Source organism: Aulonocara sp. 'chitande type north' Nkhata Bay, linkage group LG6 (assembly GCF_057382095.1).
Source record: "Aulonocara sp. 'chitande type north' Nkhata Bay isolate Kocher_YH1m ecotype deep benthic linkage group LG6, A_spYH_male_GT1.1, whole genome shotgun sequence".
Classification (NCBI taxonomy): domain Eukaryota; kingdom Metazoa; phylum Chordata; class Actinopteri; order Cichliformes; family Cichlidae; genus Aulonocara; species Aulonocara sp. 'chitande type north' Nkhata Bay.
The window spans coordinates 39,210,727-39,228,424 of record NC_141349.1 but is presented as its reverse complement, the minus strand read 5'-3'; the positions used below and the strand labels follow the sequence as shown (position 1 = coordinate 39,228,424).

The window sequence follows — 17,698 nt, the reverse complement described above, 5'->3', positions numbered from 1 at the left end:
AATAATCAGCACTGCCTACAATAATGTTTTAAAATCTGAACTGCTTACACCTAAAATATCAACTGGAAAGAATAATTTTCTCCACTTAATTTAACTGCTGTCACAAGAAACTCAGAGACATTACTAATACTGACACATCTTAAAATCTGAGTGATGACTAAGTGGAATCACTGTGATTTTGAAGTGCTTGAACAATCAGAGATAATTGTAAACACACTTTTCAGCCTATCAAACCAAAACATACACGAAAGGAAACTTCAGATGTGGAAAATGCAGTGAGTGTAACAACACTTTAGATGTTAAGTAGAATATTCAAACAAGAGTTACAGAACTGGGCACATAGAGTCTGTCTTAGCCAAACACAACTATGAAGCCAATCATGGCTCTCCTGCTGCTCCTCCTGCTGTTCACTGGACTTGAACATGTAATTCTTTCTGCTATTTCTGCCAGGGAATTTTATCAAATAAATAGATGTTGGATCTCATCACTAAACACAATGACACCTGCTGGGCTGACTAATGATTTTAGCTCAGATCTTCTCTGAATAAGTATATAAATGAAATGTAATAGTTGTGACGGCCAGTGGGCTGGCCTTGTGTTTTGCTTTTTCTTTTACCCGTTTCTTGCAGGTAGGTGGAGCTGACCCAATTAGTGATGCAACACCAGTCCCAGTGTATATAAAGACACCTTGACTGAACCAGCAGGCTGGCTTTGGCTCTGTCTCTCGCCGTCTGGCACCCATCTTGTTCATTTGGAAGTTTCAGTTATAGCTGTTATGTCCTTTAAATTGTCTTTAAGTTGCTTTACCTTATTTTCATTAAATATGTCTTACAGCCTTTAAAAGCCTGTGTGTGGTCTCCCTCTTAATTGTCACTTTCTATGAGCCGGGTTGTGACATAGTATAGAAAACTTTAACCCCGGCTGTATTCACTCTGCTCTGTTTTAAAATGTATGAAGGTCGTCACATGAGATCAGAAACAATGTCAGATTACTGTAAATGTTACAACCTTCAGTTTTGTTTCATGCTCTGATGAAGGCCACAAGGCAGAAATGCTAGCTTGTTTGTTGGCATGCCAAAAAATTGGTGAAATTGAGATTTTCCTGCTATTTCTTTGAAGCTTTGTGCTTGTGCTGCCTCTTAGGTAGTCATGCACAGATTACTTTAGATGAACTAGACCAATGAGTTCAAGTGGTATTGAAAAGCACCCAGAATACAGAACAGAGGTTCTTTTGCTCTCCAAACAACAACAAAAAAGAAGCGTTTCCACCATGCCTTCATCAGCAGCTTGGTGTGAGCACAAAGCCTTTCAGCCACAAAACCCCAAACAAAGCAGCTGGGTGAGAATTCATGTGCCATCCCTCGACAACTGCAAGCATACCAGATGCCTGAAAGACAAGGATGGAAGACAGGCCAACTGAAAATCCAGTGCTGGGCTGTAAACAGCATGATGGACAGATTCCAAAACCCAGGATTTTGCATGCTATGCAAACAGCTTTAGGGTGGGTCAGGTCAAACATTTTGCCATTTGAGATGGGGGATGTCTATGTGTATTTGCATGCCCACTTTTTGCACAATGACACACACACAAAAAAAAGATCTCATAGTAAGGTCAGATGAGCAAAAAAGGGTGCTTTCCAATTTAAAATGTGCAGACACACAAGTTTATCACAAAACAAACAAACAAATAAACAAAAAGCTAAAGAAAAATTGCTAAAACCGTTTTGAAGTCTTTCTTATATAAATAAGCTGCAGCCTGAACAACATCGGTGTCATCAACCCATTCTAGCATTCTGCACTTCTTACAAGTTTTTCACTGAATTAAAGACTGGGAATATGTATAGTACACTAAGCATGTTTGATGTCCCATCTTTAATGGAAACATTAAGAGTCCTTTCTTCATTTGTTTTTTTCTATTCTTTTCTGTTTCTGTTTCTTTTCATACCTTTGACCTTCAATGTGCGATAATCTCTTGAGTTGTGGCTGAAGTTAAGCTAAATTGAGCTTAACCCTGTTGAACAAAGATAAGACTGAGCTGTAACACAAACATAGCTCACAGCAAACATATTAATGCGTGAAAATATATATCTGCGACAACACAACAATGGAGACAATTATTAAACTAGAAGAACTCACGCTCTGTTTTGAGTATTAGCACTTCCCATTCTATTACATTTCAAAGCGTAATTGTAGAGACAAATACCATTATGCAATAAGGAATCCAAACCGTGTTCTCTAGGTACAAAATAATACTTATGAAGTCAACTTAACTAACTGCATCAATGTACTTTAATGTAAGTGTGGCTGCAACAAATTGTGAGCCTTTTTGTCTCCATCTTATTTTATTGGTTTTACAAGCCACATTTTTACTTATAATTCACTCTAGACTTCCTGCTTACCACTAAAAGTCAGTCACAAACCCAGTAACTGACTATAAAACATACACTGCGCCTAGCAGACACTAGCTTGGGAACATAGTGGAGAAAAAAAAAGTAGAACGAGACACATGTGGCTCCATGGGCCTGACCTCTGACAGTGATTTATCATTTTAGCCAGATCAATCTGTAGACGAATATGAATATGTCAGTTCTTCAGACCAGAATTTGGATCAGTTATCACAGCAGCTTGAGCATAAAGTTACATCGTCTCTGAGTCTTGTCTGTTTAAACAAGATTAAATGACAGAAAAAAATGTTTGTGGGAGGAAGTGGTTGCGACTTGTGCACTGATAAAACAAAGAACAATTCAAGTGGAGAAACTAGTGCATGATCATCATGTTTCTTTAGAGTATACTCTCGTATTACTGATTCAGTCAGGATAGAATAATACTATCTAATATGTCTTATATTAGCAAAACACATGGGGAGGTAAAAGTGTGATAAGAATACAACTGAAACCACAGTGTGACCTGTGATATGACAAAATATCATAATTAACTCATTTTACCTGAGATATGCTGCCTGTGTCTTAGAGGGCAAATTCCACCTTTATCACCCTTAAAGTGGTGCAATAATAGTAGCGTTTTATTCTTATTTACTTTGAAAGGAGAGAGAATTTTAATGACATTTATGACCTAATAATTTCTTTGGTTGTTGTCAGAGTACCTGGGTTGTTGACCCGGTGTTTTCAGTTATGGAGCCTTTGTCAGTTTCCATGCCTTTTACCTGTTTTTTTGTGTTAATCATCTGTCTGTGTGCAGCATTTTTTTATTCTACTTCCTCTGTTTCATTAGTTAGATTTATCCCAGCTGTGTTCTCACCTGTTTCTGGCCATTATCATTATCCAGTCTAACCCCTCAGTTTCTCTTGTAAGAAAGTGCTTGATTATAGGGGTCATCTGAGTACTGGGTTATTTTATGCATTTGGTACATTATTGTATTATTTACAATACAATACTTTACAGTATGAAGTCATTCTTAGGCAAGTGTTGTTGGGATCTGGCACTATATAAATAAAATGGAATTGAATTGAACTGGGAGCAAAAAAACAGTAACAGTAAAACAGAGAGATTGCTGCAGGTTGCTACAACTGAAAAGAACATACGTTGGCTGTTTTTTATTGCTACCCACTTTTGTTTTTTTGTCGTTCACTTTGATTTTCATGACATACTTTAAACTGAGATGTCATGTAAGAGTTTTAACAGAACTTCGTCCCCCCCCCCCCCCCCCCCCTTCTTTTTGCTATAATTAACAGCTTCAGTACATGTCTCCACTAGCCTGTGATCAGATTATTTATAACTGGCTCTGGCTTGCCTTTTGTGGCTTTGAAGAATTAAATATGCTGGATCAATGTTACCAGGAATAACTAAATGATGATCACCACGTGAGCTTGGCTCTTTTATGGAATGTACGGTGAATTGGCTTAGTGATGCTTAAGCACACATTCATCAAAATCTCATGCTTTCTGTTTAAAAGGTTGATAGACACGCTAATCAAACCTGAACTAAGTCCAAAATTGCAGCAGCACTGTGCTGACAGGAGGAATATAACATGCTGGTATAGTCAGTAAAGGATTCCCATTTAACCTGACATCATTTTACAGGCTGCGACCACATATGGCTGTCTGGATTGTCCCACATTCTCTGCTCTCATTCTCGCCCACTTCCCCACTCCCAAAAGGAGGATAATGCCTTTTGCACCTGTCCAGATATTATTTCTGCATTTTCATGTGACCTAGAAGATAAATGTGGCTGTCCTGTTAAATTAAATCAAAGACTTCTCTTACAAACAAAAATAAGGGTCAGAAAGTCGCAGTAATGTCGGAATATGTGTTTGTTGGATTGTTTTTGTTTTTTGAACAGTGAACAACTGTCGCTGCTTTGCCCCAGTGGAAATAGAACAACAGTTAACCCACTTATAAAGCATTTTTCTAAAGCTGTGCTGGTTATTATACCAATGTCCTCGTTGCTTTGTTAAAAATGTTGACCAGTTCAGAAAACTGTGTGTGATTTTTAACATATATCAGAAATAAAGGTGTAGTTTTTACTGTTTCGTGATATTATGACGTAAAGCTGCAGCTGTAGCATTTCGTCTTTCATCTTTCAAATATAGCCAATGTGTTTGATCATTCAGAAGTGAGATAATACAATATTTTTCAAAGCCACTGAATACTAAGTTACTAATACTAATTACCAGAAATGTGTGGAGTGGTGTAAATTAGACCCTATAAAACGGCTATTCACACATACTGGGTAAACAATGGGATGTACTGTTATACAGTGTTTCCTTGCTGTTCAGTTATGCCTTCATGCAAGTGAGGTGTGGAATCTTGTTTGCTAGAATATATTAGTTTAAAAAGAAGGCCAGCTAATCACTGGCATCTGCTAACATTTCAGTTAGAGGATAAATTTTAGGATTTATTGAAATAATTTTTTTTCTTTCTATGGTTTCATGTGGTGGATGTATGTGACATGTGCATGATATTTGGATTTTGCCTACATATGAAATGAGTTGTTGATTAACTTCTTTCAATTCCTCACTCAAATAAAGCTCTCAATATAATTATAATTATTTGCTGTTTTTCTGTAATTAAGTACACCTTATACAGTTAAAAAAACATTCCAACTTTTAAACGCATTTATAAACAGAAGTAAATAAATAATCCCTGAATATGTGCACAATGTATCTCCTCAGTCAGTGTCTTTGTGATTCCTGGTTCTTAGGCTTGTTCCCTGGCCTTCCGTGTAAGTGTGTCGTGTCTCTAGTATAGGTTTTGTTCTGTCTATACGTTTAGTCATCTGTCTTCCTGGTCAGCTGTCTCCTTGGTCTGTGTTTCCATGCCTATTCTGGGTTTTCCTGTCTTATTTTGATAGTCCTTGTCCTATGTCAGTGTTTTCTGCTTTGCTTTCTCCGTCTGATTACCCTCCTGTTTCCCATTCCCTCATTACCTTCTGTGTGTATATATATCGTGTTTCCTTCGGTCCCTGGTCGATCTGTCCGCCTCTTTATTTCAATAATAACGTATACTTTATTGATCCGTGTGGGGAAATTCCTCTCTGCATTTAACCCAGTGAAGCAGTGGGCAGCCATTGGGCGCCCAGGGAGCAGTGTGTAGGGACGATACCTTGCTCAGGGGTACCTCAGGGTAGCTGTTCAGGGGAATCAAACCCCCGACCTTACGATCATGGGGCCACCACTCTACCTACTGAGGTATCCTTGCCCTTTTTCCTTGCCTCGTTCCTTGCCTTAACTCGCCATCTTCAGGTCATTTGTTATTCTTAGCTTTTCCCAGTTTCGTTTTTTTGTTAGTTTCTCTGTACCTCCAGTCGTGTTAGTGTTTCTTTGTATTTTTTTCACCGCCAAAATAAAGGCTCTCCTTTTGTTATTATTTGCCCTCGCCACCGTGCCTGCATTTGGGTCCACATTGTTTTTGCCAATCACTGTTGAGTTCTGCATTTTCTTGTCCACTTGAACAAGCCCAACACCCCCTGCATCCCCACATAGCTGGAACACATACATGTAGCTCTCCTCATGCCATGACGTCTGCTTCGCCAGACGTGACATTTTTAGCACTGATGTTGGACTAAACTACATCTGTCTGCTCAAAGTTTAGTTCCTTCCTTCTAGCTCTAATCTCGCTTTATGTTGCAATAGGTCTCTTCTTTCTTCCTTTATTACATTCAACTATCATTCACTCTCAAGCCTTTATCCCAGACCCAGACATCCAGTAATTCATTATTCAGTCAGTCTGTTGCTCAGTGTATGTGTCACACAGTGGAAAATTGTGTTTTTATATCTTGTTTTGGATCAGACTGTGTTGGTACAGGGTGTCGATTTTATTTGCATGATTTTATTGTAATAGTGATATTGCATGTTTGTTTATTGATATTCCTATTGCATGATTTTATCTCCATATTTAAAGTGTTGATTGAACAATATGTTTTTTATTATTCCACTGTGGATTAAGCGGACAATTGTAGGCACCTGTGAGGTGGGGGCGTTCCCCGAGGTGGCCTATCAGCCACCAAACTGACTTAAGGGAGATAGTGAGCGCAAAGACAAAAAAGAGAGAGACACACGAAAAGTGGAGAGCTGGAAAACAAAACGTGTGCAAGCCAGCATATGAGAAGAAGGACCTCTGGCCTGACTGTGGGGCGCCACGAGACATTCGGCGATCGGCCAGCACAATCCGGCGATCCAGTCCCGACGGACAGAATAGCGACCGTGGGAGGCGACGCGTGAAATCCACAGTAGGGCAGGGGTACGCCTCTGCCTGCATCTGTGAGTATCGCTTTCCCACTGTTGGGCGCTAGGAGTAGCTTTGCCGGGGAAGGGTAACAGCGGCTGCGCTGACAACGTTGCTGGCCCGTGTCTGTTGTTTCAGGGCGGAGCTACGAGGGAGGCCGTGCGCGGAGGTGGAGAGTAGCTGGACTGCACGATTGCGCACAGTCAGGTGGAGATAGGAGCCTCCTCCCTGGTCTTCTGCTGGCGAGAGTCCACATCCTGGAAGAGGAGTTCCTCTCCTGTCTCTCTCAGCTCAGGAGAATTTGCCCGTGTGTTGCTGGACTGGGAGAATTAGGACCCTGGGGGGGAGTTTTTAGTATAGGGAAAAACATTCATTTAGCTTTGTGTTTTTAGCGTTTAATCATTCCTGCCGGCAGGGATTTTAGCGGGTTGTAAACACTATTTTTATTGTATACGGGGATTTTAGCTTGTATTTGGGGTTCTGACTGTGTTTTATCCTGAAAATAAATGGTGTGTTTGAAGCCAGCTAAATTTCTGTGCTCTGAGCGCTGACCCACTCACTCCCCTTTCTGCTTGTATAGGCGTGGTGGTGAAGATTTAGTTCCACCAGTTTAGCGGCTACATAATTTTGGCGTTTGTCGACAGGATACAAGTTTGGGGAGCAGTGTTCCGCACCTGGAGTGCAGATATAGAGATGATGATGCCAGTGTATCCGGGTGCCCCTTGGGTACCAAAATATAAGGGTCCTGAAGCAGATGTTTCATATGGAGATTGGAAAGAACAAATACAAGGTTTATTGAACGCTCAAGAAATAGCTGAGGCCCGGAAAGTAGAAATTTTAATTGGGGCTTTAAGCGGTGAGGCAAAGCGTCAAGTAAGCGTGTTAGAAGAAAAAGATAGAGACCAGATTAGGAAAATATTCGCATATCTAGATTCTCTATATGGTGACAATACCTCCCTAGCGGTTTTGAGGTCGCAGTTTTTTAGCTGTATACAAAAACAAAATGAGTCGGTAAAATCTTTTACCTTAAGGTTGAGGGAGTTGCACTGCAGGCTACAACAACGCAATCCAAATCAAGCACCTACTGAAAAGTGTTTACAGGAACAGATGCTGTTGGGCCTGCGGGAGGGCCCGTTGTCACAAACCCTGCGAGCCTACGTGCGTCACCATCCAGAAGAGGATTTTGCAACAGTCCATCGGGAGGCGTTGCTCCTAGAGGAGGAACAGTTGGGACACCAGGGATTGCAAACTACGTGCTTGACAGTGGGTGAGTCCAGGTGTGTTAAGCCACCTTATGAACCAGACTGGAAAGAGACATTTAAAAAAGAAATTATGGAGGATGTCAAGGGTCAAATGCGAGATCTCGTCAAAGATGTTGGTAATGAAATTAAACCGCTCTTGCCACAGCAAAGCCCAGCCGGCTCAGCTTTTAATAAATCAAGGTTTAAGCCAAAGCGTTCTGGATATGCTAATAACTGGACCCGAGAGGGAGAACCCATTTGCCATCGTTGTAATCAAGTTGGGCATATTGCCAGATTCTGTCAGAGCACACTAGACCAACAACCACCTTTAAACTAATAAACCCCGCTGCCGAGGCCCAAGCGGTGGGGACAAGGGACTATTCAAACAATCAGGGGGCCAGTACAGCTTTTGTGGGAGAATGTCCACTCATTGAGGTGTGTATGGGAGGGGTTAAGATGACGGGATTATTAGACACAGGCTCTCAGGTTACACTAGTGCAACAGCAGGTAATGGATCTCCATTTCCCTGAAGTGAATAAAACTGACACACCCCTGTTGTTTGCCTTAAAGGCAGCCAATGGACTTGAGATACCATACTCAGGCTATGCGGTCATGGATTTTGAGGTAGAAGGGGTGGAGATACCAGGAAAAGGGGTTGTGGTTGTGAGAAATGACTGTTCCACGCACCCTTTAATTATTGGTATGAATGTTATTAGTGCATGCTGGGATGATGTTTTTGCCGAAGGCAAGTCTGCTTTTCATCCTCAAAAGCTGAAGTCCAGCAGAGCATGGAAAGAGGCGTTTGCCGTCTGTCAACAGACTGCTACCACCAAGACTGATGGCTTTCTAGGCTATGTTCGACCTGCTAGCCGCAGAGGAGTCAAGGTGCCCCCGAACTGTGAAGTGATGGTCTGGGGCCGGACGTGTAAAGGTAAGGGTGGGACAGAACGCTTGGCACTAGTGGAGGCCTTACCTGATGCTGGACCCTGGGGGGTAGCCCGAACCCTGTCAGTAGTCAAAGGAGGGAGGCTCCCTATCCGGGTCTGTAACCCTAATCCATACGAAGTGACTATAGGACGCTACCAGAAGATGGGCCAGTTGTACCAGGTGGAGGAGTCGGACGTGGAGATGGACAGTGATCTTAGCCTGACAATGGGATCCGATGGTGTGATCGAGGTGGGCGTAGTTGAAGCAGCTGGGCCCGAAGAGCCTGCGATCCCTGAAGAGGAGGTGAGTCAACTGCTTAACGGCATAGACTTGACCCCCCAGCAGAAGGTCGAGCTCCAGACCCTGCTGCAGAGGTGGCGAAAGGTGTTTGCTGTGAACGAGGAGGATTACGGAAGAACTGATTTGGTCCAACACCAGATCCACACAGGTGATACACCACCCATTAAACAAAAATATCGCCCTTTACCACCACTGATGTACAAAGAGATTAAGATACTTCTAGCAGATATGCTGAAAAAAGGTGTCATTCGGGAGAGTAGCAGTCCCTGGGCAGCCCCCATTGTGTTGGTGAGGAAAAAGGACGGCAGTTGGCGATTTTGTGTAGACTACAGAAAATTAAACGCAGTAACTCATAAAGATGCATTCCCGCTCCCCCGAATTGAAGAGACTTTAACATGTCTGACCAGAGCTGAGTGGTTTTCCACACTGGATCTTGCCAGTGGATACTGGCAAGTGGAAATGGATCCTAAGGATTGGGAGAAAACTGCATTTACCACTCCTCTGGGTTTGTTTGAGTTTGATCGCATGCCTTTTGGACTCTGTAATGCCCCTGCCACCTTCCAGCGCCTGATGCAGCAGTGCCTAAGTAGTCACCTTTCTGAATCTGTTTTGGTATATCTGGATGATATAATAATCTACTCACCTGACTTCTCTACTCATCTACAGCAATTGGAGAATGTCCTGCAGAAGCTGTGGCAACATGGTCTGAAGCTGAGGCTGGACAAATGTAAGCTGTTCCACCGTCAGGTGAAGTTCCTGGGGCATCTTGTCGACCAACAAGGGGTAAGACCGGACCCTGAGAAAATCCAAGCTGTCCAGAACTGGCCTGTTCCCTCGACCACCCGTCAGGTCAGAGCTTTCCTTGGCCTGGCAGGTTATTACAGGCGATTTGTCCCAGGGTTTGCTAGGTTGGCTAGACCTTTAAATGCTCTGCTCGTGGGAATTTCTAGCAGGTCAAGCATGCAGGTCCAGTGGTCTGCTGAATGTCAGGAAGCCTTTGACAGCTTGAAATGTGCTCTGACCGAGCCCCCTATTTTGGCTTATGCAGATTTCCTGGAGCCCTTTGCACTTTATACTGATGCCAGCAATCAAGGCTTAGGTGCTGTGTTAGCTCAGGTGCAAGATGGCAAGGAACGGGTGATTGCATATGCCAGCAGGAGCCTACACCCCACCGAACGAAATGACAAAAACTATAGTTCCTTCAAACTGGAACTTTTAGCTCTAAAATGGGCCATTACTGAGAAGTTCAAGGATTACTTGACAGGTGCCAAGTTTGTCGTGTATACCGACAACAATCCTGTGGCCCACTTACAGAATGCTAGACTTGGGGCAACAGAGCAACGCTGGGTGGCACAGCTGGCATCCTTTGACTTCGAGGTTAAGTACAGGGCTGGAAAAGAGAATGCTAATGCTGATGCTCTCTCTAGATTTCCCACAGACTGTCAAACAGCTTACATAAACACCACGAGTGCTCCACGTCGGGATGCACAGGGGCTGGTGCCGCAGATGAATGACTGGAAGGAGGCTCAAGAAAAGGACATGGATCTGCGCATCCTGAGGGAGTATGTGGAACAGGGAATCCCCCCTGATGCACCAACGAGGAGATCCCTACCTAGCCCTGTACAGAAGTTATTACAGCAATGGAGAAGGCTGCAGGTTTGCGAGGATACGCTGTGCAGAGAGGTAAGGGACCCTAACACTAACGAAATGTACCTTCAGATCCTATGTCCTGCAGAGAGACACAGGGAGGTGTGGGAGAAGTATCACGAGGCAGCGGCACATGCGGGAGTGGAAAAGACACTGTCCAGGATACGTCGCTTCTTTTATTGGCCCAGCATGGAAGAGGAGGTGCGCGAATTCCAGCTAGGGTGTGCTGCGTGTGGCCTACGAGATAGAAATAGGCCTAGAGCCCCTTTGCATCCCGTTATTGTGTCCTATCCCCTTGAGGTTGTGGCCCTGGACTTTCTTACATTGGGGAGGCCCACAGACAGGTACCAGAATATTCTGGTTATGACTGATCTTTTCACACGGCCCGACCAGGCTACACTCAGATAGAGGTGGTAGTTTTGAGTCTGCCCTGATGTACCAGCTGTGTAAGTGCTATGGCATTACAAAAAGCAAGACCACCCCATACCATCCGGCTGGAAATGGTGGGGTTGAGAGGATGAACCAGATATTGCTGCACATGCTTCGGTCCCTAGAGTCAGAGAGACAACAGAGGTGGCCAGAATATCTCCCAGAGCTCTTACAAGCATATAATAATACTATCCATAGTGCCACAGGGTATGCACCGTCGTACCTGATGTTTGGGCGGCATTTGAGGCAGCCAGTGGATTTGAACCTAGGTGTTGAGCGGGATTCTCCATGCCACAACCTGGGAGGGTGGGTTAAGGACCATCACCAGAAACTATCCTTTGCCTATGAGATGGCTAAGAAGAAGATGAGGGCAGCAGCCACCCAAAACAAGAGGGCTTATGACCGAAGTGCACGGGCCCTGCCGTTGGTGCCAGGCGAGAGAGTTTGGATAAGGGACAGGAATAGGCAGGGACGAGGCAAGTTGCACCCAGGTTGGAGCTCAGAGCCGTATGTGGTAGTGGAAGAAGTTGGCAATACCGGTGTAGTATATAGGGTGCATCCGGAGAAAGGGGGGGGGGGCGGGGGGGGAGAAGGTCCTCCATCGGAATGCACTAAAGTTGTGCGTTACCCCTGCAGCAGACTACCACTCAGAGGGGCAGGAAGTCAGCGTTGAGGGAGAGGTGCTAGTTGAGCCTCCATTTTATGGTTTTGTGCCCAGCGCCCCAGCCCAGCAGCCGGGAGAGTTGTCAGAGGTGCGGCGCTCGACAAGGCCTAATTTTGGTCAGCCACCCGCCCGTTACAGGTCGCTTGACTAGGGTGACAGGGACTGTCACAGGTAAAATGTGGGGGGATGTCACACAGTGGAAAATTGTGTTTTTATATCTTGTTTTGGATCAGACTGTGTTGGTACAGGGTGTCGATTTTATTTGCATGATTTTATTGTAATAGTGATATTGCATGTTTGTTTATTGATATTCCTATTGCATGATTTTATCTCCATATTTATAGTGTTGATTGAACAATATGTTTTTTATTATTCCACTGTGGATTAAGCGGACAATTGTAGGCACCTGTGAGGTGGGGGCGTTCCCCGAGGTGGCCTATCAGCCACCAAACTGACTTAAGGGAGATAGTGAGCGCAAAGACAAAAAAGAGAGAGACACACGAAAAGTGGAGAGCTGGAAAACAAAATGTGTGCAAGCCAGCATATGAGAAGAAGGACCTCTGGCCTGACTGTGGGGCGCCACGAGACATTCGGCGATCGGCCAGCACAACCCGGCGATCCAGTCCCGACGGACAGAATAGCGACCGTGGGAGGCGACGCGTGAAATCCACAGTAGGGCAGGGGTACGCCTCTGCCTGCATCTGTGAGTATCGCTTTCCCACTGTTGGGCGCTAGGAGTAGCTTTGCCGGGGAAGGGTAACAGCGGCTGCGCTGACAACGTTGCTGGCCCGTGTCTGTTGTTTCAGGGCGGAGCTACGAGGGAGGCCGTGCGCGGAGGTGGAGAGTAGCTGGACTGCACGATTGCGCACAGTCAGGTGGAGATAGGAGCCTCCTCCCTGGTCTTCTGCTGGCGAGAGTCCACATCCTGGAAGAGGAGTTCCTCTCCTGTCTCTCTCAGCTCAGGAGAATTTGCCCGTGTGTTGCTGGACTGGGAGAATTAGGACCCTGGGGGGGAGTTTTTAGTATCGGGAAAAACATTCATTTAGCTTTGTGTTTTTAGCGTTTAATCATTCCTGCCGGCAGGGTTTTTAGCGGGTTGTAAACACTATTTTTATTGTATACGGGGATTTTAGCTTGTATTTGGGGTTCTGACTGTGTTTTATCCTGAAAATAAATGGTGTGTTTGAAGCCAGCTAAATTTCTGTGCTCTGAGCGCTGACCCACTCACTCCCCTTTCTGCTTGTATAGGCGTGGTGGTGAAGATTTAGTTCCACCAGTTTAGCGGCTACATATGGATGACTCATCTGAATAATGAGAACTGGAGATGAAACTAAGAAAAAAAGGGGAAATATAAAAACATGTCAAAACACAGCCTAGTGAAAGGAAGGCACAAAGCAGGATTATCATTTGTGCCTCAGAACTGTTATTTTGTTTAAATTTAAACACATTTGATTGCTTGAACTACCGTAAGGCAGTGTTTGCCTTTCATGTTAAAAGGGTACAGGGTACACAAGGGTACAGTTAGTCATCATCAGGGATTTATTTTTTAAGGTAAAAGAAATTCCTGTGATGCTTTTACATTTCTCCCATATACAACAAAAAAGCAAACCTGTTGTCAGGACACCTCTAAACAAGGGCAACTCTAATCTTTCCATTATAATCCGTGGAGGTTTTTTGAAACCTTCCCAGGAAGTGTATTATTATTATTATTATTACTACTACTACTATTATTATTATTGATGGGAAAACTGGCTCCATATGCACTGGTTCCAGCTGTTTCTGCCAAATAGTTTTGGTGTCTAAAAGAAGCTACACAGGCAAAAGAAATATTTTATATATATGAGAATATAAATAACAAGCTTTTGTCTTTTCTTCAGTAACACCACAAACATAAACAGGAAGTGGATGAAACTGGAAGCCATAACTGCCAAAAACAATGTGGAAGATTTGCTATTGCAACACATTAAAATACACCAAAAATATCTGGATCAAACCAGTGAGAACAGAAAAAAGTACATGGCAAGAAATTATACATGAAACTGAAGTCTTGGCTTATACACACAGAAATTTTTACTATGGGACAGATTACTAACTACGCTGACTACTTATTAAAGACTGCAAAACAAGTTCACAAGGCTGCCACTAACAAATACACACTTTTTAGGTACATTTTTATCTTTTTCATCTGTTTCACACTATGTCTGAATTAAAGCTTGCCCTGGCAGGTTTATTACCCTTCCAATCCTCAAGGAATGTGTGTTTCCTCCAAGTGTTCTGCTGATCTAAATTTAAATAATCCTTCTTTAATCATACAGGCTGGTTCTTACTAATGTGTAACCAGTCAAAATATACTCTGTTGCAAAAATGTTATGCGCACAATTTTCACTACTGCAAACAAACACCTCACGCTACTGCACAACAGATCTAAACGTAATCTAAATAGTTAAAGAGATATGGATATATAATGTTTTAACACTATATTTGTGAGCCATTTTTCAAAAAGGGTGCTGCTATATATGATTTATACATATAGCAATATGATATTGTAACATCCCATGCCTTATAAGGAAAGACACACCCTTAAAAAAGAAAGAACCCTTAAAAATGACAGTCTAATTATATATCTTGGCTTTACATAGTTCCCAGTTCAGTCACCTACCTGTCCAAAGACAGAGTCAACAATAGGGCGTAGCTTCCTCTTGTCACCTTCTTCCAGCCAGATGTCATCTGGGTCTCCCACTGGGGAGGACAGACTCAAAGTCTTGGCCTTGGGCTTTGGTGGTCTCTTGATGCTAGCTGAACTCCATCTCCTGAATGATTCAATTTTCTTCTTGATTGAACCCTGGAGAAGAGAGCACAAACAAATCATAAGCGTTCAATACACAGTTTATGATGTACCAACTCAGAAAAGTTGGCTCTCACAAAATTAATAAAAATGTAGCTGTTGATCATTGATGGTTTAGTTTCTGACAAATATAAGCGTCTTCTGTGATAATGTTGTGTTTAAGTGCATAAAACTCCATTTGGTTTGTAACATTATGAGCGTTAAGCATTGTGGCATTAACTTAAAAAATAAATTAGTACCAGCCAGACCTCAGAAGTTAAACCACGTGGGATGTTTAAGAGCATCATTGACAGGAGTTTGCATATTTTTGCATCTACATGCACTGACCTTCTTCATTAACTTCCCCTCTGGCAACTCCACAGATGATGAATTTTTCACATCAGTCATTTTTACAGTCCTGCTTCAAAGAGACGTCCTCTTTCTCTCTGTGTCACGCTCCTCCTCTTTATCTGTCCCCAGAGCATCTGACACCGGTTGATAATCTGAGGCATATCTCCTGCTGCTATCGCTCCTCCTTCTCTCATCCCTCAGTTTTACTCTCTCTATCTTTCACTCCTCCTGTACAGTATCTACATCCCTCACTCACTTTTCAATCGGTGTGTTTCTACTATCCTTTGCTCGTAGTTGTTCCCCTGTAAATACTTCTGTGTCACACATGTGCTAAATTCTCCAGAAAAGCCCATCAAGGCACAGATTATTATAAGCAGAAGTCTTCCCAAAATGTAAATAAATATATTTTTAAATGTCTCTTTCCAGTTTATGTAGAAACTGACCAATTAACAAGCAGGTATCAAAATATTGAGATGTTTATAAGTGTGTCAATGACAGTGGTTAACATAGATCTTTTTTGAGCCTGACACCATTTCCTGTCTGTGTTTGTGACATCTCCAGTAATCCCGTATTTATTTGCTCACTCTCACTCTGATCTCGTCTCTTCCGATGTTGATGTAGGCTTGTCCTCAATCCTCTGGACCTAATACTGCTTCCCATTGTTTACTATATTCCCAATATAGAAATGTATCTTGCAAAACAGTGTACAGAATGATAGTAAGAAGTCTCTTAAAATTTTGGCTCTGAGACCAAAATGTGAAGATGCAGACATAGATCTAGAGGGAAGGACTCCCTTAGAACTGAACCATTCCTAAAATAGGTGGGGCAGGAATAGTTTCAGGGAAAGAAAACGACATGATTCCACAAGAGAATCCAAAAGGATTTCAAAGAAAAACAGAGGAGGGATCAACAGAAAAAGACCCAACATGTAGACACGAAAAATGCTGATTAAAAAAGAAGAAGAAGGTTGTTTTCTTTCATATCCTGCAACCCATCTATATCTCTGTACAGTATAAATTTACAGTAGGGGGATCTATCTATCTATCTGTCTGTCTGTCTGTCTGTCTGTCTTATTTTAAAAAGGTTAAGACGTTTATCAGATTAATGCTGCAATACATCTCTGTAAATAATGTTTCCATGTTTCACTTACTGGGTGTATAAAAAAGCAAATTACTAGCTTTGTTGGGGCAGGAATGGTAATAGTAAATGATTTAGAAACTGCAATTACAGTTTTCCCATAAGAGAAGCCAAAAAGATGACAAAGCGGGGTGGGAAAGGAGAAAAATCCAACTGGTGCGGTTAGAAGAAATTAAGATGAAGCACAGTTACTGTAAGGATCTATGAAGAACACTCTACTTCCGTCTCCGTCCAAGCCAAACTACTATCAACATGTTTCATTCTGCATAATTACAGTAATTTATCATTTAAACCATTATGTGGTTTAAAATATAAAGTTGTTTTCGAGAAGACATTTTTAGAAACAGTTGGAAAATGTTCATTGAGGCTGAATTCCATTCATCTGTTTCAATATTTGGTGTTGTTTTTTAAATGGAGCAAGGACGAAACATTTGCAAAACACATATTAACAATGATGGACACAATGGGAGAGAACTTACACTGAAATTGGTAAAATAAAGTTATGTTAGTTGTGTGGCATATGCTCCATTTGGCTGAACGTTTTTGGTACTATCAAAATAACTGCACATGGATTAAACAGACTAAATGTAATATTTTATAAAAATATCTGTGACCATAATGCTGTTAGACATATACCAAAGCATGTGGCCCTTTTGCTCACATTAATCAAATTGGAATTGGGCTTCACATATGTAGAAAAAGTGAAACAAAAATTAGTTTCATGTTGCTACTTGTGGGGCATTTTTAGTTAAGTTTGTGATTTACCGTGTAGCCTAACTCCTCTTGTCTCTGTGCCTGGGAGAATTGCAAACTGATAACTTAACTGTTGAGTCAGTCTGCCCCAGGGCAGCTGTGGCTACAACTGTAGCTTGCCTTCACCAGTGTATGAATGTGAGAGTGAATGAATAGTGGTATTGTAAAGCAGTCCCAAAAACGCACTATATAAATGCAACCCATTATTATTATTATGAGTCATGTGCACGCTTAAATTCTATGGCGTTATTTTTGTGCCACTATTCTGAGTGCACGTAAAAAAAAATCTGCAGGTGCAAGTGTTGTATTTTGAGGAGAAATTTATTTTGAGCGAAGAAAAGCTAAATTTGAGTGAACAAAATTCATTGCTGCGTGCAAAAGATGTATTTCAGTGTTTGCTATTATCCATACACACACACAATAGCAGCCCCTCTCGCTCAGTTTTTACATTTGCGCTTGCTTGCAACGTGTTGCTTGCGCTCTCAACATTTCTGCCCGTGCGCATTCAACTCTTTCTGTACACCGTTATAATTGTGAAACAAAACCAACCAATCCCAGACTTGGATGCAAAAAAATCTGATTGGCTGTTTTGGTCTTCAATCAGCTCGAAATGATGAAATGCAATATCCCAGAATCCATTTCCAGCCTTCTAAACAAATTAGATTTTAACTTTTCCCCGGTTTGCGCTTGTGCCACGCCACCATCTGTAATGATAACTGTATTTTCTTTGCTCCTTTATTATTGT

At 42.4% G+C, this 17,698-nt stretch overlaps 1 protein-coding gene and 1 pseudogene across 1 annotated transcript in view; one reads left to right on the top strand and one right to left on the bottom strand.

Moving 5' to 3' along the window:
- Positions 1-15,318, bottom strand: part of cabp2a (calcium binding protein 2a) — a 48,434-nt gene extending 33,116 nt beyond the window's left edge. The window contains exons 1-2 of the mRNA XM_086296856.1: positions 15,061-15,318; positions 14,548-14,730 (exon numbers count right to left, since the gene is read on the bottom strand). Coding sequence (XP_086152982.1) covers positions 14,548-14,730; positions 15,061-15,120 — 243 coding nt within the window. The 5' untranslated portion in view covers positions 15,121-15,318. The remainder of the gene's footprint in view (positions 1-14,547; positions 14,731-15,060) is intronic.
- LOC147328471 (uncharacterized) lies at positions 8,302-9,504 on the top strand (annotated as a pseudogene).
- Positions 15,319-17,698: the final 2,380 nt, after the last annotated feature.